Source organism: Ostrea edulis, chromosome 4 (assembly GCF_947568905.1).
Source record: "Ostrea edulis chromosome 4, xbOstEdul1.1, whole genome shotgun sequence".
NCBI classification, from domain to species: Eukaryota; Metazoa; Mollusca; class Bivalvia; order Ostreida; family Ostreidae; genus Ostrea; species Ostrea edulis.
This window is the reverse complement of record NC_079167.1, coordinates 61,783,291-61,810,905: the sequence shown is the minus strand read 5'-3', so window position 1 is coordinate 61,810,905 and position 27,615 is coordinate 61,783,291. Positions and strand designations below refer to the sequence as shown.

Below are 27,615 nucleotides of genomic sequence, written 5' to 3'. Positions count from 1 at the left end.
GCAATACTTTACAGGATGAAACTATGCCATCAACTGAGTGGTGACTGATTATGGTTACTGAAAGATGACTGAATGGCAGCTCTTCCGTCACTTAATTCCAGACCTTTCAGTGAATAATCAGTCCACTGAAAGTTTCATTCTGTCCATCCTGTCCTTATCCATTTTCATGTTTAGGGACTACATGTCTGCCAAAATGTATTCCACTAAAATCACTGTTCGTTATCTTCACCTTGCATGTATACATGTATATACCCATGAGCTAAAAAAATGCCAAATTTTTACCTCTATGGAAAAAAACTATTATACAGTATGTCTATTAACAAGGCAATCATCTCCATATGCACTATAATATCAAGAGATACATTTCAAGTGCATTGGCATATGCACACACACACACACACACACACACACACACTAATTTATTTTCATTTTTCTTTCCAACTCTGTTGGAACAGAATAATTGATATACTTTCAATCAAAATTGTATTAATGGTTCCAAGTTATGGATCGATGTAGAAAACCATAAAAGTACTCACCCTTGAGACACACTTTATTTCAAATTCTATTGTGTCAAGATCATCACTAGCTGTGAAAGAAGTTCCCTGAATAAAAGAAATAATTATAAGGTTCTATAACACAGCTGATCTCATAACAAAATTCATTATATATATCAAACAGTTTTAAAAAAAGGCCCATGGGCTAAAATCTCACCTGGGCAATTTTGATCATGCAGAGATCTTACTGGACACTAATAATAGCCCAACAATAACCTGAAATACGCTACTGAGTCCCCAATATTTTCTTAGAAAGCTACAGTTCTGCAGTTAGGTGCTTGAGTATTATTTTCATAAACTGTAATAAGTGTATATTCTGGTTTTAAAAAAATCTTAATAAATCCCCACAACAGGGTTTATACCGCTGTTAGAAGCTAACTATCAGGGGAATTTTTGAGAACACATTTGTGAGCTTCCAGGGGAGGGGGATTATAGCTCGCTCCAATGATTACGCAATGGAGTCACGTGATTTGCTCTTCATCAGCTGAAAACAAACTTCCGCCAGAGTTTGTTTGCTCACAAGTTCGTAAGTCCTTGAGCTCGCGCTTCATACTTCACCGCATTTCTATTTTTGAAATTACTTATTTCGTTTACATCCAAGCAACTGTTTAAAAAATATCTTTTGTTAAATATTGACTTCGTGGTAATATATATATATATATATATATATATATATATATATATATATATATATATATATACAATGTATTGACATCAGTGAATGCAGCTAATGCTTTACCCTTTTTTAAACCACAAAATATATAATATTTATATCTTTGACTCTCCATGTTCACTGAATTACTTTAACATAAAACTTTTACAGTTGAGACATTTAAAATTTAAATGTCATCTTCTGAACATGTATGGTAAATTTAGAAATAAATACACGTATCAACACTTCGCGAAAGTTATGTCCCTTGTCCGCCATCTCCCGGTTAAAAATCGTGTTTCCCTACGTTGGCCTTTGTAATTTTCCTATCTGTAGCTTTGACATTTGTTATTTTTCGATCAATTGCAGTCAACTACAATAATGCCCCAGATTGGGGCAACCCATTCACTTGTATGAAAACTTGGTAATTGGCTAAAATTCAAAGTAATAACATTTTACATTTGATAAGGTAAAGAAGGAAACTTGGTTTTTCACCGATTGACCTTTGCTGACCCCACAAAGGGACGTAACTCGCGGCGAAGTGTTGATACGTGTATTGACACTCTGCACTTTAATTTGTTTAAAAAGAATACAGTACATATACACACAAGCTTATAAAATCTGTCAATTTTAAATGCATCTGTATTTCTGGATTATATTAATTATGGAGCTCATTTATGTGTCCACATTATGTCCCGTTACACGTTAATTGCTTGAAATTGATTATTTAGTGTCATCGTCCCATTCCGTATCAGAAACCCGATTTCAATTGAGAACAGAAATGTTTTGCAGATACCAGTGTATTCCGTAAATATTGTATTAGTGCATTTCTTACCATTTAATTAGACTGCACGGTGTACCAAAATAAAATAATCACATGTGTTCACCATCTGCTGCAATCTCTACCCAGAGTTGTCGTTCCTTGCTTTCACTTACATCTCTGTTAACGTCTCAAAATAAGCAATGTTATTCCACATGTATATCCACTTTTTTTTTTATGGCTAATAAAACTAAGAACTATTTTATAAAATATCTGGAAAATGTAGGACAAGCAACTATTTGTATATTTTTTTCCATTACTATATATTCTTCATGTACCTATCTACATGCCTGGTGCAATAGAATTACCCAATATCTACGTTTCAACCCAAATCAATGCTTCTTATGTCACAAAAAGACTTGACATCTGCTCAATATTTATTTATTTACGTATATTTTTGTAACTGAAGTCAAAACCATACTTTATTTGAGCATACGTTCCATTTTACAAAAATCTTGGAAAACCCTTGAGACGTTTACAGAGGTGTAAGTGAGTGTAAGGAACGATAACTCTGGGTAGAGATTGCATCTGCTGCACAGTTTATCGAAATTCCCGCCATATTGTTTACCCTAAATATATTGACCCATAATGCAACAGTAACAATGTCTACAGCAGCTGCTAGCTATGACGTCACAGTCTACTGCACTACGTTACGATATGCGGTGAAGTATGAAGCGCGAGCTCGAGGACTTACGTACTAAGGCTACAGCAGCTGCCAAACTCCCCGTCGAGGCCTCATTACGTCACCTACGAACTCTGGTGGAAGTTTACAGCAGCTGCATCAATTAGCTATGACGTCACAGCCTACTGCACTACGTTAATGTAAACAACTTTCAAAACAAGAACGTAAACATCAAGTTCATTACTTTACACAATAACTTGAACAGAGTTTCCCTATTTTTTAATGATATTTTGATAATCTTATATCTAAAATGAAATCCATACTTTTATAATATGTTGTACGGTGTGACCGTAGTCTAGGTCACCTACACGTTTGTCAATGCAGTGTTCTACGAGTGGGAAGTCAAACGGCTTGCGTGACCTAGGCTAGGTGTGACCGTTGATACGAGTGAAGCCCATCTTGCAACACGACTTTTATCCGCCTCTTCATTTAAAGCGGGAAATATAACGCTTGGTGTAAACAGTTACAAATTGTAACGTCATATTAGCTGCAATGTTTTTTCTTTTCTCAAACCAAGCAAAAACAAAACGTTTGAAGCTATGAGAAGCCAATCTGACTAAAGTACAGACCTATATTATTATAATATAGGTCTGTACTTTAGTCAGATTGTGAGAAAGCTTGTCTGGAATTTAAAAACGTTAATTGTACTTTCTAAACAATCTAATTATTTCAGCTGATGAAGAGCAAACCACGTGACTCAATTGCGTAATCATTGTGTAAATGTAAAATTTTCGGGACTACTTTTACACCCAAAAGAATAAATAAAAGTCATTTATCAAATAATTAGGCAATTTTCATACACCATATTCACCATATTCACCATGAAGACACTTCATGATTGTCTTAAAACACATTTAGTAAGATATTTAAAGAAACACTAATATAAAACGTTAAATCGGCGAATATCAATATCGGACATCGCGGGACATATGTCCCTGACTACATTTACACCCACCCCGTAATGAGGCATCAACGGGTAGTTTTCAGCTGAAAAATGATAGGGACTACCCATAATGCTTCCGGGAAAATGTCGCCGTCACTACGGAATACTTCATTGACAATCCCGTAGATAAAACAAATAAATAGTTTTGAAAGTACCACAAATTATTTTAAATTCCAGACAAGTTTTCCCCATACCTTCGTACATTTTGTTGTGGATAATTGCTTGATTTAAAAGAAAAACAAATCGCAGCTAATATGACGTCACAATGCACTGTTTATATCAACCGCGTTATATTCCCGCGTTAAATGAATATTGCCTCAAGTCGTGTTGCAAGATGTCTCAACGGTCACAGTCACACCGTAAACATATTAGAATCCTTCATTATTACAAGTGTGGGATAGGGAAATTCCACCGAGGGGACAAGATTCACAGTCTAGGACGAGGCTTACTTTTACCCAGGGCATCATGATTGAATTGAGACAGAAATAATTAGAATTTTCTCCATGCTGTGGAATGTGGGAATATGTTATATATAGGATTCTAGTTCAGAATATATATGTTGTGTTGGTTTTTTTTTTCTAAAATATTTCTCATTTTGCTTGTCAATTTTTGGGTTTTAAGTCATATGACTGGTTATATGTGAAACTTACATCTCTGTCAATCGCTTGCTTTAAACGGATGAAAGCTCTGTTTCCAAAAGCTGCACCAGTAACTGGCAGCATTATCAATTCAAACAGTTCATTCAAGTTTACGCCATCTGGTGTGACTGTTGAGCGAATAATAGTGAGGTTGACCCCTGTATTTAGATCAGTCCCAAGATTAATTCCCTCTATAAATGTGTCCGTTCTGTGGAGTGCAGAATTTGGGTCAAAATCAATGAAACTGGATTCAAACACAGAACCAGCGATGTTAGGGCCTGGAGAACTGCATGCTACAAATCAAAAAGTGATCACATTAAATCATTGAATTGACCTCTTGGGTATAGCTGATTTTCATCACAGGCATTTATTTTTCTGATTCATTAAATTTCAAAAGAATACAAAATTGAAAATTTTCCTTTGCCTATATGTTGTGAGTATATCAATTACTTGCATAATATTTACTTATTGTGAATAAGCTGACATACTTTCTATGCATTGTCATATAATGTCTTGCAAAACTTTTAGGATCAATCGAAAAATTAAAATTTTTGTTTTAAGATGTAAAATATACTATATATATGATTCTTTTCATATTTTTTTTTTTTATTTAAATGAAAAGACAAAAAAAAAAAAAAAATGAATAAACATGTCTTACGTTCCTGCGATTTCACAGTGTGTACTGTTAGCACCAGAAATAAAAGAACCAGAATACTGTCCTGATTCCACATCTTCAAATTGGAGGAACTATGTCCTCTTCTGGAAAAAAAAGCAAAATTTGTTATAATTTTTTTTTATACATCAAACTGTTGTAATAGTCTCAGTGGCACAGGTCAATCTCTCTCATTTCTACTCAATCTCTCTTGATGTCATCTTATTTACCAACACTCAATTAAAAATTAATGATATCCAATATGCTGATCGGATATGATAAACATATATGATGAAACAGCAGGTTCCAACTGTTTAACTTAGAAAGAGTGCAGTAGTTTTGGAATTTCCTGGTGAAGTTTAAAATACTAACTTTGACCAAAATAAATATTGTATCAAATGTTATTCAAAGTTATTTGATTCAATGAATTTTTCTAAATGACATGAACATCAAAGTAAGTTCTGTGTGTCAGATTTACCCTCAGGGATGACACAATGATCAAGAAGCTAATGAATGCAAGTAACACATGAAAAATTTAGCAACTCGCACAACGAATTACCAAACAAAATCTTTTAAAACACGTTTAAACAAATGCAGAGCAGGTGATACAACTATTAATCACAATAATGATACATGTGACTAAGTATATCAGCGGTTACCTAATGTTTAAACTCTACAACTGCGTGCCACCCGAATACAACACACATCCACTGAAGCATGGCTAATTCCATTGACTAATTTTGGTTAATCATAATCATAAAGATTTAAATCCTGTCATTTAATTTCGGGCTTTGTGAATCACTGAGTCACAAGTATCACTTTCTTCCACTGATTATAACTACATGTACAGAAGTATATACCATACATATCAGTGTTATATAAACCAGCTGACTCTTTAAGCATAAAAATGAAGGGATGTATCTTTAACAGAGAGTGCAGATAAAAATTAAAAACTCGTTTTAATATATTTACTAAAAATTTAATTTCTATTTCTTTCGTGCTAGGAATGACCTTTATTGATAAAATCAATGTAATTAATTTGACATTAAAAAAAAATACCAATTGGGAAAATTCAAGCAAGATCTCTAAATTTACAGATATGGTTTATCCAATAATTTCCCATCTCATTTTTTTCTCCTTTCTGCATTTTTCTTTTGTATATATACTGATACATGTACTTGCAAAACAGGTTTATACCTTCGATTGATACACATTCCATTGATAAATTTCTTTTTATATATCAATCCTAATTCAAATTTATGTACCGCAATATAATGTTGACTTTAAGTTTTCTTACAATAAATTAAAACTATCACTCTTTTTACTTATGCCGTTGCACAAAGCGGGTGGGTACACATTCATATTCAAACATGCTTGCACCACTCTATTTTAAACCTTCAGTCATGTACCGGTTTTAGAATAAGAAATAAACAAAAGTTGTATTAAACATTTACCTGCAAGTTAAATTGAACGCAATCGATCCAATAACGCATGTGATCAGATACTAATTGTAATAGAGTGATCTTGGGTTAATGAATAAATTTTGCTATAGATATATGCTTCAATGTATTTTACTTTAGAAAAAGCTAGATCCACTCCTTTATTTCTCTAGCTCTTACATGTACATATATAGGTGAACACATTTAATAGTCATTACCTTAAAGCATATGTCAAAGGTCTTGTAGTGTTCTTGAACTTCATTGGTTGTGTTTTGTGAAGTTGTTTTTGGTTGGTTTTTATTGATTTGGTCATTGGGTTTTACCGCCAAAATTGAGCATTCTTTGTCTACTTTTGAGAGAGAACAGACTTGATATTGACATCATTTTGAAAACATTGACCAAGACCTTCTACAAAGACTTTTCCTTCTTTTCTGGTAAGTAATTAATGACTAATCATCCTTATTGGTAAATGTCAATTAATATGTCCAGTCTATATATATTTGCAGATTTAATGAGATTCCTTTTGCCCTAAATATTAACTGAGAGAAAGGCTAGATCTAGAAAGAATGATAGTTTTGTTTAAAGCTCTTTGATTTCATGAATCAATTGCTTATATTTAGAGTAAATTGGTGAATCTATCAAGTTACACTTTATTTTATAATCAGAATATTTGATTAACTTATTCGGAGTGAGCAATTGAATCTAACTTTAATACATAGTATTTTTAGACTATTGTATGTAAATTACAGAGTCCATGTACATATCCACATAGATAGATATATATACCCTGTACATTTATGTGGAAGCCTCTTCCCATAGAATGGTAAATATATGATTTAGTTTTAATTGATAATGTATTTTTATGACTATGGGAAAAATCTGTTCATACCAGTATATGTAACTTTAAGAGTTGTCTCCCGTGATTGTGATTTTGAGATAAGTAATACATTTATCTTGATGGAAATTACATTCATAAATCATATTTAAGTAATATTTTCAATTATTAATTAATGCACTCTGTGATATTATATTATTGTTATTTTACCTGTATTGCAGGGCTGTTAAATATGTGCATGTGAGATATCCTTCACTGTGATATTAAAAATTCCCTGAACCCATACAGGAGTTGGTTATTGTCAAACTACAAACCTGTTACAATTTGGCGCCCACGTTGGAACAGTGACGGATAGTCAGAGACTGGAGCAAACTGGTGAAAAGCAGCTACCAAGGGGATCTGTGAGACCAGCGACAACTGAAGGTGGATTCACTTATTGACTCAGTGAACTGTTATAGTGTGAACCGCGTGTGATGTGTCTGTGATTTGTGAGTTTACATAAAGCGTTGATTCTGTATCAGCTGATTGACTGACATTTTGGCGAGTTATATGTTCATGCGCATAGCCTAGCTGGTGCCTAGTGATGTTATCACTGATTCAGCTTCGTCAGCCATTTTTGATTTTAGATAATTCGCGGCAGGAATATTCGTATTATTAAAAATATTACCGACGTCGGCGATTTTCGATTTTCAAAATGACAATCGATTATTCACATCGTTTCAGTTATAGCGACCGACAATCGAAAGTCAACGACAATCGGTACATCACTACAGTGGTGCCTCAACCAAAGACTTTTGAAAACATTCAAAGACTTGGATATTGCCCTAATTATATATATGTAAATAGTTTTCTTAATTTACTGCATGCTAATGTTCTTATTTAGAACTGCTTGACTATATGAGTACTCATTTATAACTTTTCTGTAGTACATATCAAATCACTTGTTCGTCTGTCTGTAGTATCTGGTATACCACATTTAGAACTTATTCTTAGAGGTTACCTATGTTTTCATTTAAAGTGCACTTCGATATTCATTATTTTGAATTATAAGAGTGAGAGCGATTAGAAGTGTGCCAGAATGGGTAAGTGGTGTTACTAAGTGTGCACTTTATTCCTACTGTAGTGTATATATCTGTAAATCATACCCAGGTTATACTAAATACTCTATAAATTACCTGCTTTGACATTTGACAGTATACAGACAAGACTATTTGATCAAGGTGGTTTATTCAAGTGGTTTCATCAAGTGCTATTAAGGGAACATAGCTTGGTTTCTCAGTGAATTTAACGGGTTTTTTTTTTTTACTAGTCATTGCTGTGTATAATTGTCTTAAGTGTTGATTACATTGTTTGGTATAGCACATACAATATATATATCACACACATTCAGTCCCTTCAACCTTGCATTCCCATAGCCCTATTCATTTTTTTTTTTATTTCAGACGCATTTAGATCGTGTTCGATTTTTCTAATTTACATCGGTTTCGGTTTTTTTGAATTACGTATTTCCGATCGAGCTCGAGCTTCGCGATATTTGTGTAACTGAAAGTGTTTCCGGTCAAAACAAACCTCACAATTTCGTGTTTAATTTCATTTATTCCATAAGTATTTGTTGTTTATTTCACCCCAGCATTTGAGATACAGGTAAATTGACGGTATATTTACTCGTCCATTCTTTTTCAGGTTTTTTTTTTTATCGCGGAATATTCATTAAAGTTTAATATATTTAGACTTTGAATTTTCGATCAGCTGACTTGCATTTCTGTTGTTACTTTGCAACTTGTTTGATAAAATCATTCCATCTGGTTTACCATAAGTGTGTTGCACTTACCGAAAGTGAACATTTGTTATTGTTTGGTACGCTAATTAAACTTCATTCCAGTTTTCTAGTTTCATATTACCCTCTTAATTCAAACTAGGAATAGAATAGCAAAATTTCCCCCGTGTTTCACTTGTTCATTCAGAACAACTCTCCTGTATTTATTATAAATCAGTTCAGCTTATTCTACATTGCTTGTAATTCTGAATTAAGCATTCTGGAAGACTTTGTAGCCATAGGTAATGCATTGATTATACAAATGTTTTAGTGTGAATTAGTGATGTACCGATTGTCGCCGACTTTCGATTGTCGGTCGCTATAACTGAAACGATGTGAATAATCGATTGTCATTTTGAAAATTGAAAATCGCCGACGTCGGTACTATTTTTAATAATACGAATATTCCTGCCGCGAATTGTCTCAAATCAAAAATGGCTGACGAAGCTGAATCATTGATAAATTGAATGATAATACTGATTGAATATTGTTTAACGTCCCTCATGAGAATCTCTCACTCGTATGGAGACGTCACCATTGCCGGTAAAGGCCTGCAAAATTTAGGCCTATCCTCGGCGCTTACAGTCTTTGAACAGGGAGGGATCTTTATCGTGCCACACCTGCTGTGACACGGGGCCTCGATATTTTGCCTCTTACAACATGCAAGGGATAATGAGGCTCTATTCTAACCCGGATCTCATAAGAACAACAAAAGTCGAGATATCTATCCCTATCCCGGGAAAATAAAATCGAAAATATGGGATTATTTACTTCAAATTTCTAATTATGATTTTAGACGTCTCCATATGAGTGAAAAATTTCCGACAGAGACGTTACGCAAGATAAAAGCAATCTAATGATTTTATTCTAATTAACTTAATATCTAGGGTAACAAAATAAAGTAAATTTAATATATCTATGCCTTAAATTTGAAATCATTAAAATCCGATTATTTTTCGATTAATCAATCAAAAAGGTGCATCCGATTAATCCGATCATCGATTATTTTTTCCCCCCGATTGCCCATCACTAGTGTGAATATATGTACTTATTTTGTTGTGTTATTTTATTGTGTGCTACTTCACATCAATTCATCATGTCGGATAGTGAGGATACAACATTGACTCCTGCGGAAATTGAGAACATTGTTAAAGCAAACGGATCAATGAAAGTGAAACCAAAAGCTGACACACCTCAGGATTTCATACAATGGATGTCTGCAGTAGTTAAGAATCCAGAAGTGAAAACGGAAACAACAAGTGCTGATGCCGTTAAGGTAGACTCGCATACAACTCCTAATGTACAGTATCCAAGGATATCCATCTTCCCCGGAGACTCCAAAACAGATGCATCTTACGATGTCTGGCAATATGAGGTTCAGTGTTTACTTAGCGAGTCATATAACCCAGAGACAATACACCATGCCATACGACCTTCATTGAAGGGTGAAGCTAATCGTGTTGTTATGCATCTTGGTCAAGGAGCTTCTGTCACCTCCATCTTGAAGAAACTTGACAGCATTTATGGGATTGTGGTAGAAAGAGAGGATATCTTAGCCAAATTTTATAGTGCTTGTCAAAGGGATGATGAGAATTGTGCGAAATGGAGCTGTCGTTTGGAAGATATCATTGGTGACAGTAAGGCACAACAGAAAAGACTCATAGGCCATCATGAATCTGAGGAAATGTTACGCACCATGCTGTTCAAAGGATTAAGACCATCTATCAAGGATATTTGTGGTCACCTGTATGATAAGTATCCTACATTTGATGAATTAAGAGCAGCAGTGAGAAAAGTTGAACTTGAGCATCAACCAGATACCAAGGATAAGAAACTTGCCACTGCAAAATCAGCAACATTGACAGATTTATCAGCAAAGAGGTTTGAGTCACTCGAAGCGCAAATCCAGCAAATGACTACTGAGATTAGAGGTTTAAAGACCCAGTAATATAGTTATAATCCACAGATGCCTCCTCAAAACAAACAATTTAAGCCGCATTACAAGGGTAAAAATCAGAGGCGAGGATTCAAAGGAGCCAGAGATTCTTACCAAATGCCACAAACTAAAGTTGACGATTCAGGAGCTCCAGATTCAAGATACCAAGGTAGAGAAGAGCCTGAATGCTACACTTGTGGACAGAAAGGTCACATACTATAGGATGCAGAGTAAGGATGGATCATAGCAAGGCTTATTTAAACTACAGAAAGCCAGCTTCTGGGGGCAAGGGGTTGGCAGGAAGGCAGAAGGCCCCAAGTCAAAATTAATGGAGCAACCAATGAATTAACAGTTGCAATCAATAGTATACAATGCCAAGCACTTCTTGACACCGGGGCCACAGTCTCCACTATAAGTGAAGCATTTTACTATCAATATCTTAGTTCTGATGTTGAACTCCATTCTATTGATGAGGTGATCAAGATTGAATGTGCAGATGGACAACTTATGCCTTACATTGGTTATATTAGTGTTGACTTGATTTGGTATCCCTGCATTGGATAAGCTCTATGATTGTTTGTTCCTTATTGTACCAAATAGTACTTATAATACCCATGTACCTGTGCTGATTGGGACAAACATTTTACAGAATTTGATAGATGTGACAAAAGAGGAATATGGCTCTAGGTTCTTACAAGACACTGCCATTCATACTCCATGGTACTTAGCTTTTCGATGCATTGTCCTTAGGGAAAGAGACTTACAGAGGAATAGGTATGCATTAGGATTGGTGAAGAGTGCCGAAGCCAAGAAGGTTGTGATTCCTTCTAATAGTAAAGTCACCATCAGTGGTTATATGAATAAGAAGGTTCCCTACCACAGAGTCACCATGATGTTAGCCCAGACTCTTAAGTCCTGCATTCCAACTGATGTAGATATTGAGGCAACACTCCATCCATACCTCTATGAGGATTACCAGGTAGTGCCTGTGACCATTAACAATGTAACTACTAGGACTATTTCCATATCTCCAAAAGCCGTTGTGTGTGAGGTCCAGCCTGTAGTCATTGAAGATACTGGTCATGATTGTCCATCATCTGCATCACCTAAACTAGATGAAATTTGGTCCAAGATCAATTTACCAGATAACATTACTAATGAGGATCTACAAGCATGCAGAGACTTAGTCAGTTCTTACCAAGACATATTTTCTACTGGTGACACTGACATAGGAACCACAGATAAAGTAAACATCGGATTGAACTGACTGAAGAGACACCTTTCAAACAGAAGTACAGACGAATACCCCCAGCATTGATAGATGAAGTCCGATCTCACATTGAGGAGCTGTTAGCGTCTGGGATTATCAGACCACCCCGCTCCCCTTTTTCCTCCAATGTTGTCCTTGTTAGGAAGGCAGATGGATCATTGCGGCTATGCATTGATTAAAGGCAGTTGAACGCCAGAACCATTAAGGACAACTACGCTCTGCCAAGGGTTGAAGAAATTCTAGACTCTCTATCGGGAAACACCTACTTCAGTGTCCTGGATATAAAATCAGGGTATCATCAGATTGAGATTGCCGAAGACTATAAGGGGAGAACCGCTTTTACTACCGGACATTTAGGATTTTATGAATTCAACAAAATGAGTTTCGGATTAGTAAATGCCCCTGCTACCTATCAACGTCTTCAGGAACAGTGCTTAGGTGATCGCCATTTGAAGATTTCATTTATATATTTAGATGACCTAATTTTATTTTCTTCATCTTTCAGAGAACACCTTGATAGGCTACAGCAAGTGTTCCAGCGAATTAGAGACTATGGGCTTAAACTTTCTCCCAAGAAATGTTCCTTTTTCATGAGGAAGGTTAAGTATGTAGGACATATTGTCTCCAAGGATGGGGTTGAGCCAGACCCAGACAAGATTGCCAAAGTGAAGAACTGGCCAATACCACCTAATCCAGAAGAGGTAAGACAGTTTCTCGGATTTGCTGGATATTACAGGAAATTCATAAAAGATTTGGCCAGGGTAGCCAGGCCACTGATAGATGTCATGGCAGTAGGGAAGAAGCCCAGAAGTAACAGCAAGGAGAAGATTAACCCTAAATGGAGATGGGATCAGGAGCAGGAAGATACATTTAACTTTCTGAAAGACAAGCTGACTTCTCCACCTGTCTTAGCCTATACCGACTTCAATAAGCCATTCATGCTGCATACTGATGCATGCCAGACTGGATTAGGAGCTGTCCTTTATCAGGAACAGGATGGGATGGAGCGTGTCACTGCTTATGCCAGTAGAGGGTTAAGCCGTTCTGAAAAGCACTACCCCACGCGCAAACTGGAATTCTTTGCACTAAAATGGGCTATTACGGAGAAATTTTCAGACTATCTCTAAGGGAAAGTGTTTACAGTTTACACTGACAACAATCCTCTGACTTATGTGTTGAGTACTGCTAAATTGGATTCTACAGGACATCGTTGGATTTCGCATTTGGCCAATTATAGCTTTAAGATCATTTGCAGATCTGGGAAACTCAACATAGAGGCAGATGGATTATCTAGATTAAAAAATGAATCTGAAACCATATCATCTGATTCTATCAAAGCCATTTGTCAGATATGTCAGCCCTACGCAGAGACATTAGCTGTAAATGAAGAAATCTGCCAGATTATGCAGCCAGTTACTGGTGAACAGGAGCAATTTGATATTGCCTCATTGCAACGTGCAGACCCTTACATCACATACTGGACCCAGCAAGTGTTGTCAGGTGAAAAGCCATGCAAGAAGTCTTTGCCGACAGAAAATGATATTGTCTTCCATCGAAACTTCTCAAAGCTGCTGGTTAAGGATGGAATCATTATGAAGGAGGTGAAGACTGAGGATAAGACAATTCAACAGCATGTCATCCCAGCATCAGCAGTTCCAACCATAATGACTTACGTACACAATCAGATGGGACATTTAGGCCGAGAGAAAACATTATCACTACTTAGACGGAGGTTCTATTGGCTTAAGATGTTCAAAGATGTGGCGGACTGGATAGACAATTGTGAACGATGCATTAAGCGCAAACAGACAGTTGAGAAGACAAAGTTAGTAAGCATCAGACCATCACAACCTTTAGAGTTAGTTTGCATGGATTACCTTACTCTAGAACCATTAAAAGGAGGAATGCAGAATATATTTGTGATTACTGACCACTTTACGAAATTCGCCATCGCAGTGCCAACCAGAAATCAAACAGCAAGAACCACGGCTAAAGCCATTTTCAACAACTTCATCTTTCACTACGGAATACCAGAACAGCTTCATTCCGACCAAGACACAGATTTTTGTAGTAATATCATCAAAGAATTGTGTGTACTTTTAGGCATCTCTAAATCAAGGACTACTCCATATCACCCAATGGGAAATGGAATCACCGAACGATTCAACCGCACTCTTCTCTCCATGCGAAAAACTTTGGAAAACTGTCAGAAAGCAGATTGGAAGAGTCATATTAACAGCTTAGTCCATGCCTACAACTCTACAGTCCACGACACAACCAGGTTTTCACCATTTTTCTTGATGTTCAGAAGAGAGCCTACATTACCTGTAGATGTTGTGCTTGGATTGTCCAGGCCACAGGATGATGACAAGTGTACAACAAAATACATATCCCGGATGAGACAGAGGTTACAAGAAGCATTCCAACAAGCTCAGACTGCAATGAAACACTCTCAACAACGACAGAAAACCAATTATGACTTGAGATCGAGAGCAGCTACTTTGGGTGTTGGAGACAGGGTGTTGGTTAAAGTCGTAGCTTATGATGGTAAACATAAGATCGCCGACAAGTGGAAAGATCGTCCATACCTTGTAATCTCGCAACCTAACAATAACACCCCAGTCTTTAAAGTTAGAAGAGAGGATGGTGAAGGACGGTGTAGGACATTATATCGCAACTTACTGTTATCAATATGTTCCAAGTTTACTTCAACTAAACCTCTTCAACCTACACAAAGACCAAGACAGAAGGCAGAAAAGAGAGCTTCTGCTGTACTCGAATGTACTAATGGCGAGGCTTCTCTTACAGTTTCAGATTCAGATAGTGAATTTTCATTTATAGATTTCCCTATAATTGCCAGAAATTCACAGAAAGAGACCTCTAGTCAAGAGGTTGACGACCTTTCCTTGTCTAGAGAAGCTTCAGAACCTGGTTTGGAAGAGGACGCTCTTCATCAGGATAGATCTGAGAACCAGTCTGAAAGTGATGGAGATGATACCCTAAGGGATGATCAGGATACAGAGCCTTCCTCTGATACTAAACCAGACATAGATACAACACCAGTTCCGACTCCTAGAAGGTCATCGAAGAAAACCTCCAGAATGGACAAACGATTATGTGATGATGACACAGACGCAACCAGACTGGTTACAGCGAGACTCCTTTGTGAAAGAGATGATGGAAAATGGACACTTGAAAATGTGGACTCTAGCGTGTGCCAGATGATGTTATTAAATATTGTGTCATCATCTCGTTAGTATGTTTTAATATTGCTTTTTGTACATAATTAATGTTATATGCCGCGTTGTACATAATCGATGTTTTATGTCGTGTTGTTTGAATGATGCGGACATCATTCCGTAAGGGGGGGGGGAGAGATTGTAATAGAGTGATCTTGGGTTAATGAATAAATTTTGCTATAGATATATATATGCTTCAATGTATTTTACTTTAGAAAACCCTAGATCCACTCCTTTATTTCTCTAGCCCTTACATGTACATATATAGGTGAACACATTTAATAGTCATTACCTTAAGGCATATGTCAAAGGTCTTGTAGTGTTCTTGAACTTCATTGGTTGTGTTTTGTGAAGTTGTTTTTGGTTGGTTTTTATTGTTTTGGTCATTGGGTTTTACCGCCAAAATTGAGCATTCTTTGTCTACTTTTGAGAGAGAACAGACTTGATATTGACATCATTTTGAAAACATTGACCAAGACCTTCTACAAAGACTTTTCCTTCTTTTCTGGTAAGTAATTAATGACTAATCATCCTTATTGGTAAATGTCAATTAACATGTCCAATCTATATATATTTGCAGATTTAATGAGATTCCTTTTGCCCTAAATATTAACTGAGAGATAGGCTAGATCTAGAAAGAATGATAGTTTTGTTTAAAGCTCTTTGATTTCATGAATCAATTGCTTATATTTAGAGTAAATTGGTGAATCTATCAAGTTACACTTTATTTCATAATCAGAATATTTGATTAACTTGTTCGGAGTGAGCAATTGAATCTAACTTTAATACATAGTATTTTTAGACTATTGTATGTAAATTACAGAGTCCATGTACATATCCACATAGATAGATATATATACCCTGTACATGTATGTGGAAGCCTCTTCCCATCGAATGGTAAATATATGATTTAAGTTTTAATTGATAATGTATTTTTATGACTATGGGAGAAATCTGTTCAGTTCATACCAGTTTATGTAACTTTAAGAGTTGTCTCCCTTGATTGTGATTTCGAGATAAGTAATACATTTATCTTGATGGAAATTACATTCATAAATCATAATTATTTAAGTAATATTTTCAATTATTAATTAATGCACTCTGTTATATTATATTATTGTTATTTTACCTGTATTGTAGGGCTGTAAAAATATGTGCATGTGAGATATCCTTCACTGTGATATTAAAAATTCCCTGAACCCATACAGGAGTTGGTTATTGTCAAACTACAAAAATCGAAAATGATTTTCCCTCACTGTGCAGTGTTGCTGATGTCAAATCAGTGGCCTCTCATGCTCTTCAACGTCGGCTCTGTTTCACCACACCTTGTGAAGTTATGTATGACAATAATATATTCAACGATTTCAATATGAATACCTTTACACTACTACTATTTTGGAACCCTTATCGACGCATGGCAATCCAGCGGTATGTTCAGCAGAGCGAGTGCTCGCTAACAGTGTCATACCTGGCGCGCACCTGTCAACTGAACGGAGGCGAGCGCTCGTTTTTTTATCCAATATGGCGGACAATTTGAGTTTATAACTGTTACGAAAGTCACAATTGTAGATTTTTAACGATTTAGCATTTACAATGATTTTCGGAATATACGATCGACATGGGTTCTGATTTTAGATGCTCTGTGACGACAACCGACGAAGGGAAACTGGGTATGGAAATGAAATAAAGACTTCGACAATCGTGTATTTTTGTCTCTGTGAAATTGAGAATTAATACAGAGGTACAAGCAAGTGGTTCCCTTGTCGTATCACCATGTTATTATCGTCTGCTTTACTTCTCAGTCGTGGACAAGAGAATATCCTCTGTATCAGTGTTCCGTCTGCGCACAGTGGCATCTTATCACACACATATATAAATACCTTATCCGCTCTGTTCTCAATCATACATATATAAATACACAAAGCGGATAAGATGTCCCTGTGGTCTACGAGATTTTGTTTTGACTGCCCTGGGAGTGGCCCTCAACCCAGATCCTAATGGTTGAAGGGGGAAAATGCTTGGTAAAGTACAGAACTTACATTTACCTGCAAGTTGAAACAACAAATACAAGTCCTCTCAAAATATGTTGTATACCTTAATCCAAATTGACAAAAATGTTTAGATCTATAAATTCAAAATTGCAGGAACTGTTTAAACATTTATGTATAAAAAAAGAAATCGAATACAACCAGGGACCTGTATACGTTGACTGATTTAATACTCAAAATCAGCTAGAGTCTCCTATTTTAGGTTTATTTTAATATTGTATAATCCCTCAAATTTTGTTTTTTATGTTCCATACTTTAGCAAAGATGACATGTTATAAAAAACTTAGTACTACCAATACATGTACTGATGGAGATCTATGTAATGGTCCTGTCACACTACATCACGACCTCACTACGTTCTATCATTATTTTAGATCGTGGTGAGATCGTAGTGCGAACGGCATGAATTTGTAATTTTGTCTGTCTTCACGATGTTACTGCGTCCTCACTACGCTCTAATCACGACTCCACTACGATTAAACGACGGCCTTGTTACGATTTCACCACGTTCTCACTACGTTCATCAAGTTCTTACTACGCTCCCACTACGTCCATCACGTTCTAACTACGCTCTCACCACGACTGCAACACGAGTTTCCTACGCTTCTGCCACGATTGTACCACGATCTTACTACGATTCTACCCCAATCTTACTACGGTTCTACCATGTTTCCGCGCCGCTGTCGCCACGTTTTGCTGCAGCTGAATCAGATTCATATACTGAATATGCATCAACATCTCCATCAATATTTCTTGATCTAGCCTTTCCATGATTCCAAAGAAACAATGGTCATATGCAACCTTTGTTCAGTTTTTATACCAGTGTGTGTAGGGGAACAGAACGTGATTCGGTCGTGGCTTGCGCGCAGTGAAATCGTAGTGAGGACGTATTAAAGACGGGATGAGCTTGGTAGAAACGTACTACAGTCTTCAACAACATAGTATGGACGTGCCGTGATCGTAGCGGAAGCGTGAAGAAAGCGTAGTGTAAACGGGATGATCGTAATGAGAACGTAGTAAAAATGGGATGGTCGTATAGAAAGCGTAGTGGAATCGCAGTGTAGTCGTTTTCTTCTGCATCACGATCCCATTACGATGCTACTACGACCATGCCGATCTAAATAACACCTTAGTACGTCCTTACTACGCTTCCATTACGATCAAATTTGACCACGACCGCACTACGTTTGTTTTGAGCATGTTCAAAGCTGCTCCACGACCATCACCACCATAAAGACCTTACTACGTTCTTACTACGACCTTACTACGACGTATCCAATCGCACTACGATCATCATATTTTACATGGTCATAGTGCGAACGTGGTCTAGTGTGATGGGGGTATAAGTAGCAAAGAAAGGTAGGTATATTCATTATTGTATTGCATCATGTTATTAACATGTTTTATTCCCTCGCCCTCTTTTTAAAAAGAAAAACAATCGCAGTTCACAAATATTTTGACCAGTAATGATACATTACTTTATAGGATTATGCTTGTTCATATTTTTCATCTGTTCAGTATGTCAAAAGGAAAACATGTTTAATGGGGACTGAGAAATGTTTTAGCTGTTGATATTGTACATGTCGAAATGTTTCGATATCCCAATTTCTTCTTTTCCCCACTATCCTTGTATGTCACTAACTGTCTGTTATGAGGATTTATGGGTTCAAATCCCACCACTACTTATTTATATGATCCAGAGTAGTGAGTACTATAGGGAGATCCTCATTGTCTGACTAATAATGCAATAATGATCTGTAATTTATATGCCTTTGTGATAGGAACTGTTTTGATTTTGTTATCCTAATTTCTTATTCTTTATCCATATACCTTTAATCGTTGCTAATTTTCTGTTATGAGGATCTGTGGGTTCAAATCCCACTACTAATATATATTTGATCCGAAGTAGTGCATAATATATCAGTGAGATCCCCAATGTCTCTTTAACAGTGTTATAATTAAATTAATGAAAGACTGCTTCAAATGTATTCACTCAATGATTTTAAATTGTTTCTTGAAATATTGTCAAAATCTATGTTAGTTTCAGCTTTTATTCATCTATTAGAAAATCATTATGTTATTGTTCAAACCCTGTATTCCAAATGCTAATTTTGTGTGTGTTGTTTATTGTTTACTTTGAGGATCTATTGTTTAAAACTCACCACTACTGCAAGAAATAATTGTAACGTCTTTTCTTTAGATCAATATGTATGAATATATGTCAAAAACTAATCATCAATCATAATTGAGGTTTCCCCAGAAAATACATGAACACATTTACACTTACATTTTTGACAAAGAAGTAGGTACAGTTTCTACAGTCATCTGGCCCAAAATATTGATGATTTCACATGGAGCTCAAATCCTGGCATTCAAATAAGGAATAGTTTAGCAAACCCAAAATTCACTCAGTTTGATCAGCAAAATGATTTGTGTCATATGACGAGAGCTTGAAGTTGGCATAAAATTGCAAAAATGCCATTTTCAATGAAAATATCCACAAATTCAGGTGGTTTTCCATTTAGAAAACATACAGCGCATGCGTCGAGCAAATTTATATTGAAGCATGTTTTTCATCTCAAAATAATACACAATATATATCATTTTCATTTTGCTCGACAAATGCGCACATCTTTTCCTGAACAATGATTTGTATGACATTTGACAGTTTTTAGGCTTATTTTGAGAAAAAGGCGGGAAATGTCGTATTCATGATGTCATAATGCTATCCATTTAGGACTATCATTCTGATTTTGTTGACATAGTATACCTGGCATTTATTTTACTTTCTTAAAACGCTGATTAAGGTTAATTCCAGACACATTTTATATAGAGAAATTTTTGGGGCCTTTTTATGTATACAACCGTACCTTCTTCTTTAGGGATGTGTGTACCCCCACATCTTTTTTAAAACTATCAGTCATTATAAAAGAAGAGTTTGTTAATGAATAACCTGTGTGGCTATATTTACATAGTTTTTATTTGAGACTGTTGAATTTCAGGTACAAAATTATCAATGAAAGATGAGGGAGTTGCTGCATGGTGATCCCGCTGTAAATCCTGTGCCTGTGGCTTCCTCCATTCAGCCATCATGATCAGCAACACCTTTCCCATAGAAGAAGAAGACTAAAGTTGTCAGCATAGCAAAGGGTCTAAGCTGGGTGACATCATTTAAAGAGGACTTGCATCAAATGCATGCCGAGAGGATGGAGGATGAGAAAAAGCTGTTGGCTTGTGCAAGAAAGGAGAGTTGTTGCACTTGAGAAACTGGCTGATTTTGTTCACAAATAAACTGTGAATACTGATCACATATATGCCATACATTGAAGTGAACATGATAAGACATATATACATTGTATAGGAAGCTGCCCCTTCAGAATATAAATGCTCCTTCTGAAACTAAATGTATGAGTATGGAAATTGATTTCAGAAGTGTTGGGGAACAAGGTGTATCAAAACATTTTGTAACATATATAACTCATGGCTGCTTCATCATTTATTAGGGTCCTGCCATATGGTGGGTGCCCTATAGTAATAACTTTGTCCGTCCGTCTGTCAGCACTTTCTGTAACACACATTAATTAAAGTTTTCAGGGAAAGATTTTCATAAATATACATATTACTTGGATTAGAAAGAGGAAGACCCCTTCGATTTTCACATTTATCAACTTTGTCTTTATTTATTTGAAGGTCTTTTATGGCGTGTAAAGCATTACAATATTATACAAATCTTGATTTATATTTGATGATCTTAATATTTATATCCGAAATTTTTTATTTATATGTGATAAATCTTGCTTTATATTTAATAATCTTGTTATTTGTCTTCGATAAATCTTGGTTTATATTTGATAATCTTGTTATTTGTATTTGATAAATTGAAAAAGATTATCGAATATAAATCAAAATTCATCAAATACAGATAACAAGATTATCGAATAAAAATTAAGATTTATCGCATATAAATCAAAGTTTTCGCATATAAATATCAAGATACTTGAGTATACATAAAAATACCGCCTATAAATATCAAGATTATTGAATATAAATTAAGAGTTTTGTATATAAATATCAAGACTATCGAATACAAATCAAAATTTTCGAATATGAATATCAAGACTGTAGAATATAAATCAAGATTTTTGCATATGAATTAGAATTTGTATATATATATATATATATATATATATATATATATACATATATATATAGGATCCGGATTAGAATAGGTCCTCAGTACCCCTTGCTTGTTGTAATAGGAGACTAAATGGGGGTGGGGGTGGTCCTTCAGATGAGACTGAAAAAAACGAGGTCCTGTGTCACAGCAGGTGTGGCACGATAAAGATCCCTCCCTGCTCAAAGGCCGTATGGGCCGAGCATAGGCCTATATTTTGCAACCCTTCACCGGCAATGGTGACGTTTCCATATGAGTGAAATATTCTCGAGAGGACGTTAAACAATATAAAATCAATCAATCTATTGTATATTCTAAATACATTGTGTAGATTTAAAAAAAAAAGATTATGATCTCTCCCTCCCTGTCTATAGATATGTTTTGTCCTGTCTGCGTGTCCAAATCTTTAACATTGCTCATAACTTTTAAATGGTGAGTGATACATGTAGATAGGGCTATCATATTTCACACATATTATATCTTATATTTCACATTCTTTGTGACAATTATGTTGATGTGACCTTGACCTGATTTCAAGAAAACTGAACTTCTTCAATATCTCCCGAAATATTTATGGTTGCTCACTACACCTTCAAATAATTTCTCAGATCAGCTCAGCATGAAATGATTTAATTATGAAAATTATGATGACATATAATAAGTATATGTGTCAAAAAGGCAAAAATAAGCAATTTTGGAGAGAGAGATAGATGGTATTCAAAAATTTATTGCAGAAGATAACATAAAGCAAAGCAACAAAAAAACCCCAAAAAAACCAAAAAAAAAAAAAAAAAAAAAACAACAAAAAAACCGCGGATTTCAACTCGGGATCTGCGAGTCAATTATCAGATACCTTTTTATCTACTGAGCTACGTAAATATGCAAACAAATTGATTGCAATACAAGTAATTTCACAAAACATTTGAATCACCATCTTGTGACTTAGTCATAAAATATGCAAGTGTTAATGTAGTGAGCTGCCGTAAGGTAGGGATTTTGTATATAAATTTCTTATGGCAAGACCTTTCATTCCATAATCTATGACTTTGACCTCCTGAACAGCAAGGTCATGTTAATCATGTCCCCATGTTGTGTGAATTCATGTTCGGTTAAGTTCTGACGCTTTGGTACTAAGTTGGGGGGGGGGGGGGGGGGGGCACCATATAGGGTTAGGTAGTCTGTTTCATTCTTGTCTCCATTACAATTTGCTTAATATAATAGATCGGAAAGGAAGATATTTATATTTAATTTTTTATTTATTGTTTTGTCAACATTCCTCACAATGGTCTAGATCCTTTAACTTGGCTATTAGTGACCAACAATTTATACTAATTAAATCTGAAAAATAATAACAAATGTAACATAAGCTGCATCAGTTCACGAAGAATGCCAGAAAGGGCATGTGCACGTGTTAAAATAGTATGGTGTGAAAACTGGGGACTGACCTGACTAACTAAGGATCTAAAAAATGTGGGTCACATACATTAAAACTAATATGACTTTCTGATTAAGCATATCTCAATTTCTAGTCAACAAAAACAAGTTTTTTTTTTTTTTAACTATTTTATCTCTAAGACAACCTAATGCAATGGTGACAACTTCCTTACAAATCAGCTGTTCAATAGTCAATCATTTCCAAGATAAATTTTAACAAACTTAATCTAATTAAAATAATGTTTTTGGTGTAGCGATCATAGAACCGATTTTTTTTTTTTAAAAATTGGATTGAAAGCAATACTTCAAAAAATGTACAATAAGATATGAACAATTGATTAATGATTAATAAATTGTTACATTATATTTTTCTCCACGCCAAGCTTTAAAAGTACTTTTTAAAATTGTTTTCTAGACATTTGCGATATGCTTAATCAGAAAACCAAATCATATTAGTCATATGTTTTAATGTATATAGCCTACATTCTTGTAGAGTAGGTCTTCAATTACACCGTTGCGAATCAGGCGTGACTTTGACATTAAAATAGCTTTATACGAAAGTCAACACAATGAAAATTTCAAACAAGAAAGTAACACCTTTATCAATATAACGAATTGTCACAATTCTCAGTAACAAATCTATATAAATATAAAATGGTAGTTCTGCGTGCGATAGAAACAGAGAACACTGGCATGTTTTTGGTTTTCAGTCAAAAACTTTTCGACCGCCAAAATACTATCAGGTGTTACTTGCTCGTTTGATATTTCCGTTGTGTTGACTTAAATTTCTGTGTACTTGATCATGTAAAATTCACATAATTTACCACTGTGAATTAGACATTCTCTTGCGTACCATTTCATAGAGTACATATACATGTATTGTGTTTTGAACATATTTTATTGTACATACATGATATACAAAAGGATCAGAAACAAGTTCAAATAACTTACGAGTTCTTCTCCTTAAAAATATAACAACATATTATTGTAGAAAATTAATGTACAAAAAATTTAAATTGAACATCAATTGAATCTTTTGGTTTCATGAATAAACGACTGAACATAAGAAACAATACACTTGTTTAACTCAGAAGATAAAGTATTATTACCCCAAAGTAGAAGGTGGACATCGATAATAACTAGATCATTTAACCTCAGCAAGCTATCCATTAATTTATATCTAGCATTTGAATATTTACTGCAAATAAAGAAGAAAGGATAAGCGTCTTCTTTCATACCACAAGAACATAACGGAGAATCAACAATATTGCGTCTATATAGATCGTAATTCAAAATACATGTGTGTCTAAGTTTGGTATGAATTATATTCAGAAAACGAGTACCATAGGAAAAATATGCCGGTGGTTTGGGATTGTTGATATTTTTGGAGCTAACACTCTTACGAAATTGCTTAACTGAAGTAGCTTGTCTTGATTCTATATCAAGTGAATTCCATTTTGATAAAGCATCAGGTACAAATGATTTCTTATAAAGTTCAAGTCGGCATTTTGGCATTTTATAATTGTCTCCATAACGGAAATTGTACTTGGATGTATTATTTATTTTTCTTGGGATCGTTTCTTGTAGATACTCAGGAACATCATTATTGTGAACTCTGAACATGGTAACTAATTTAGCGGTTGTTCGTCTAAAAGACAGAGGCTCTAAGCCAGTTTCTAAATACAAAGAATCTCTAGATGCTAATATAGGAAAGCCAGTAATTATTCGCGCTGCACATAGTTGGACTTTTTCTAACAAATCACTATCGTATGCATTACAACCATCCCAAACCACTGAGGCATATTCTAAAGCTGGTCTAATAAAAGTAGTGTACATTTTTAATAGAGTGTTTCTTCCTAAAGTAAATTTTAGCTTTTTAAGAAGTCCTAAATTTTTGTAAGCCTTACTTGTTATTGTATTTAGATAATGTGACCAACCCAAATCACTTGAAATGAACAACCCTAAGTGTTTGTGCACTGGCACATATTCCAACTGACAATTTTGAAAAAATAATTTAGGAGGATCAATATCCTTATTCAATGTAAAAAAAAATACAGCTTTTGTTGTAGAGGGGTTAAATTTTAACAACCATTGTTTAGACCATTCATCTAGAACACGAAGATCATGATTCAACGTGAATTCAATTTCATGTACGTTCTTAGATGCATATTGAATGGAGTTATTATCAGCAAATAATACAATGTATTGTATGAAATAATGGGGGAAATATATCTCCTATTTCTTCGGAATGTTCTGTGCGAGGTTTTTCTAAGGACTAGTTAAATCACCAGTAGAACATGAATTGGAGCTTAAATATATGACGTTTCACTATGAATGGATATATTAGATCACCTGTGTATTTAAAATTTATCTTTTTTTTTCTTCTACAAGATCATGTACATGATACAAGATCTAAAAAATGTAGATACATGAGAAATAAAACTTCTTTAAAGATAACTAATATAATATAATTATATTAAGCCTATACAGGCTATCTATAGGCTCTTCATATTTAGGAAAATCGTCTTTCAATGCTATTATAAGAAAGTCTTCCGTTTATCTTTAGGCTTACAGGCTTAATTAACACCTTATATGTATAAAATCTTAATATTGGAATCCGATCTGAAGCTTGGTCGATCGTCCGAATATCCATTGTTATTGATGATAGCAGGCGATAAAGAAATTTGACAGACGAACCACTTATGTGTAACTATGGATTCTAAAAATGTTACATAGAGACAAAAAGTGGTAAAATTTGTCATTTCTCAGAGGCAAACTATTGTTTTCAAAGTCCTTGTCTTTTCCGTCAACTGTACTACGTAAATAAAGTTAAAATCTGTTCAAATTCGACATTCCGGAATATACAGAAGCTATCAGAGGGCAGCTTTCATAAAAAATAAAATGAAAGATCCACTGATCAACACATTCGACGCCATATTGGATTACAAGGCGAACTACATTGGGAGCAGGTTCGCAAGCTATCGCGAGCACTTTGGCGAACTCTACCTTTCAGAAGCGATCGCCCGCGAACAATCGCGAGCGCTCGCTCTGCTGAACAGAGGTATGTTCAGTAGGGCGAGTGAACGCTAACAGTGTCATACCTGGCGCGCACCTGTCAACTGAACGGAGGCGAGCGCTCGTTTTTTATCCAATATGGCGGACAATTTGAGTTTATAACTGTTACGAAAGTCACAATTGTAGATTTTTAACGATTTAGCATTTACAATGATTTTCGGAATATACGATCGACAGGGGTTCTGGTTTTAGATGCTTTGTGACGACAACCGACGAAGGGAAACCGAGTATGGAAATGAAAAAAGACTTCGACAATCGTGTATTTTTGTCTCTGTGAAATTGAGAATTAATACAGAGGTACAAGCAAGTGGTTCCCTTGTCGTATCACTATGTTATTATCGTCTGCTTCACTTCTCAGTCGTGGACAAGAGAATATCCTCTGTATCAGTGTTCCGTCTTCGCACCCTGGGCATCTTATCACACATATATAAATACCTTTTCCGCTGTTCTCAATCACACATATAAATACACAAAGCGGATAAGATGCCCCTGTGGTCTGCGAGATTTTGTTTTGACTGCCCTGGGAGTAGCCCTCACTCCAGATCCTAATGGTTGAAGGGGGAAAATGCTTGGTAAAGTACAGAACTTACATTTACTTGCAAGTTGATACAACAAATACAAGTCCTCTCAAAATAGTTGTATACCTTAATCCAAATTGACAAAAATGTTTAGATCTATAAATTTAAGAATGCAGGAACTGTTTAAACTTTTATGTATAAAAAAGAAATCGAATACAACCAGGGACCTGTATAGTGTTGACTGATTTAATACTCAAAATCAGCTAGAGCCTCTTATTTTAGGGGTTGTTTTTATACTATATAATCCCTCAGATTTTGTTTTTTATGTTCCATACTTTAGCAAAGATGACATGTTATAAAGAACTTAGTACTACCAATACATGTACTGATGGAGATCTAGGTAAGTAGCCAAGAAAGGTAGGTATATTCATTATTGTATTACTTCATGTTATTAACATGTTTTATTCCCTCACCCTCTTTTTTAAAAAGAAAAACAATCGCAGTTTACAAATATTTTGACCAGTAATGATACATTACTTTATAAGATTATGCTTTTAAAATCATCTGTAGGTCTACATAATGTTGATCATAAATAGCAAAGCAGGGTAGCCTTATTGTTCATAAATTTTCACAGGCTCACAGATTAGAAATTTTTGCTTCAAAATCTTATATATATATTGGTAGGTACCGTCGAGGCCTCTGCTGGTGGACTGTTAGTCCCCGAGGATCTCTACAGCCCAGTAGCTAAGTACTTCGTTAGTAGCTTGAAAATACGGATGTATATTTAATTGCTGTTATAAAATTTAGAAATTCATTTAATTCATTTCAAAATTAAGGATTAACTCCCTCATGCATAGCTCTTATCCTTGGATGAATTTAGCTTCACTTTTTTG

General features: G+C 35.2%; 1 protein-coding gene across 1 annotated transcript in view; it reads right to left on the bottom strand.

Moving 5' to 3' along the window:
- LOC130054236 (protocadherin Fat 4-like) overlaps positions 1-27,615 on the bottom strand; it is a 93,992-nt gene that overhangs the window by 41,942 nt on the left and 24,435 nt on the right. The window contains exons 4-5 of the mRNA XM_056163273.1: positions 4,299-4,579; positions 537-602 (exon numbers count right to left, since the gene is read on the bottom strand). Of these exons, the coding sequence (XP_056019248.1) occupies positions 537-602; positions 4,299-4,579 (347 nt within the window). The remainder of the gene's footprint in view (positions 1-536; positions 603-4,298; positions 4,580-27,615) is intronic.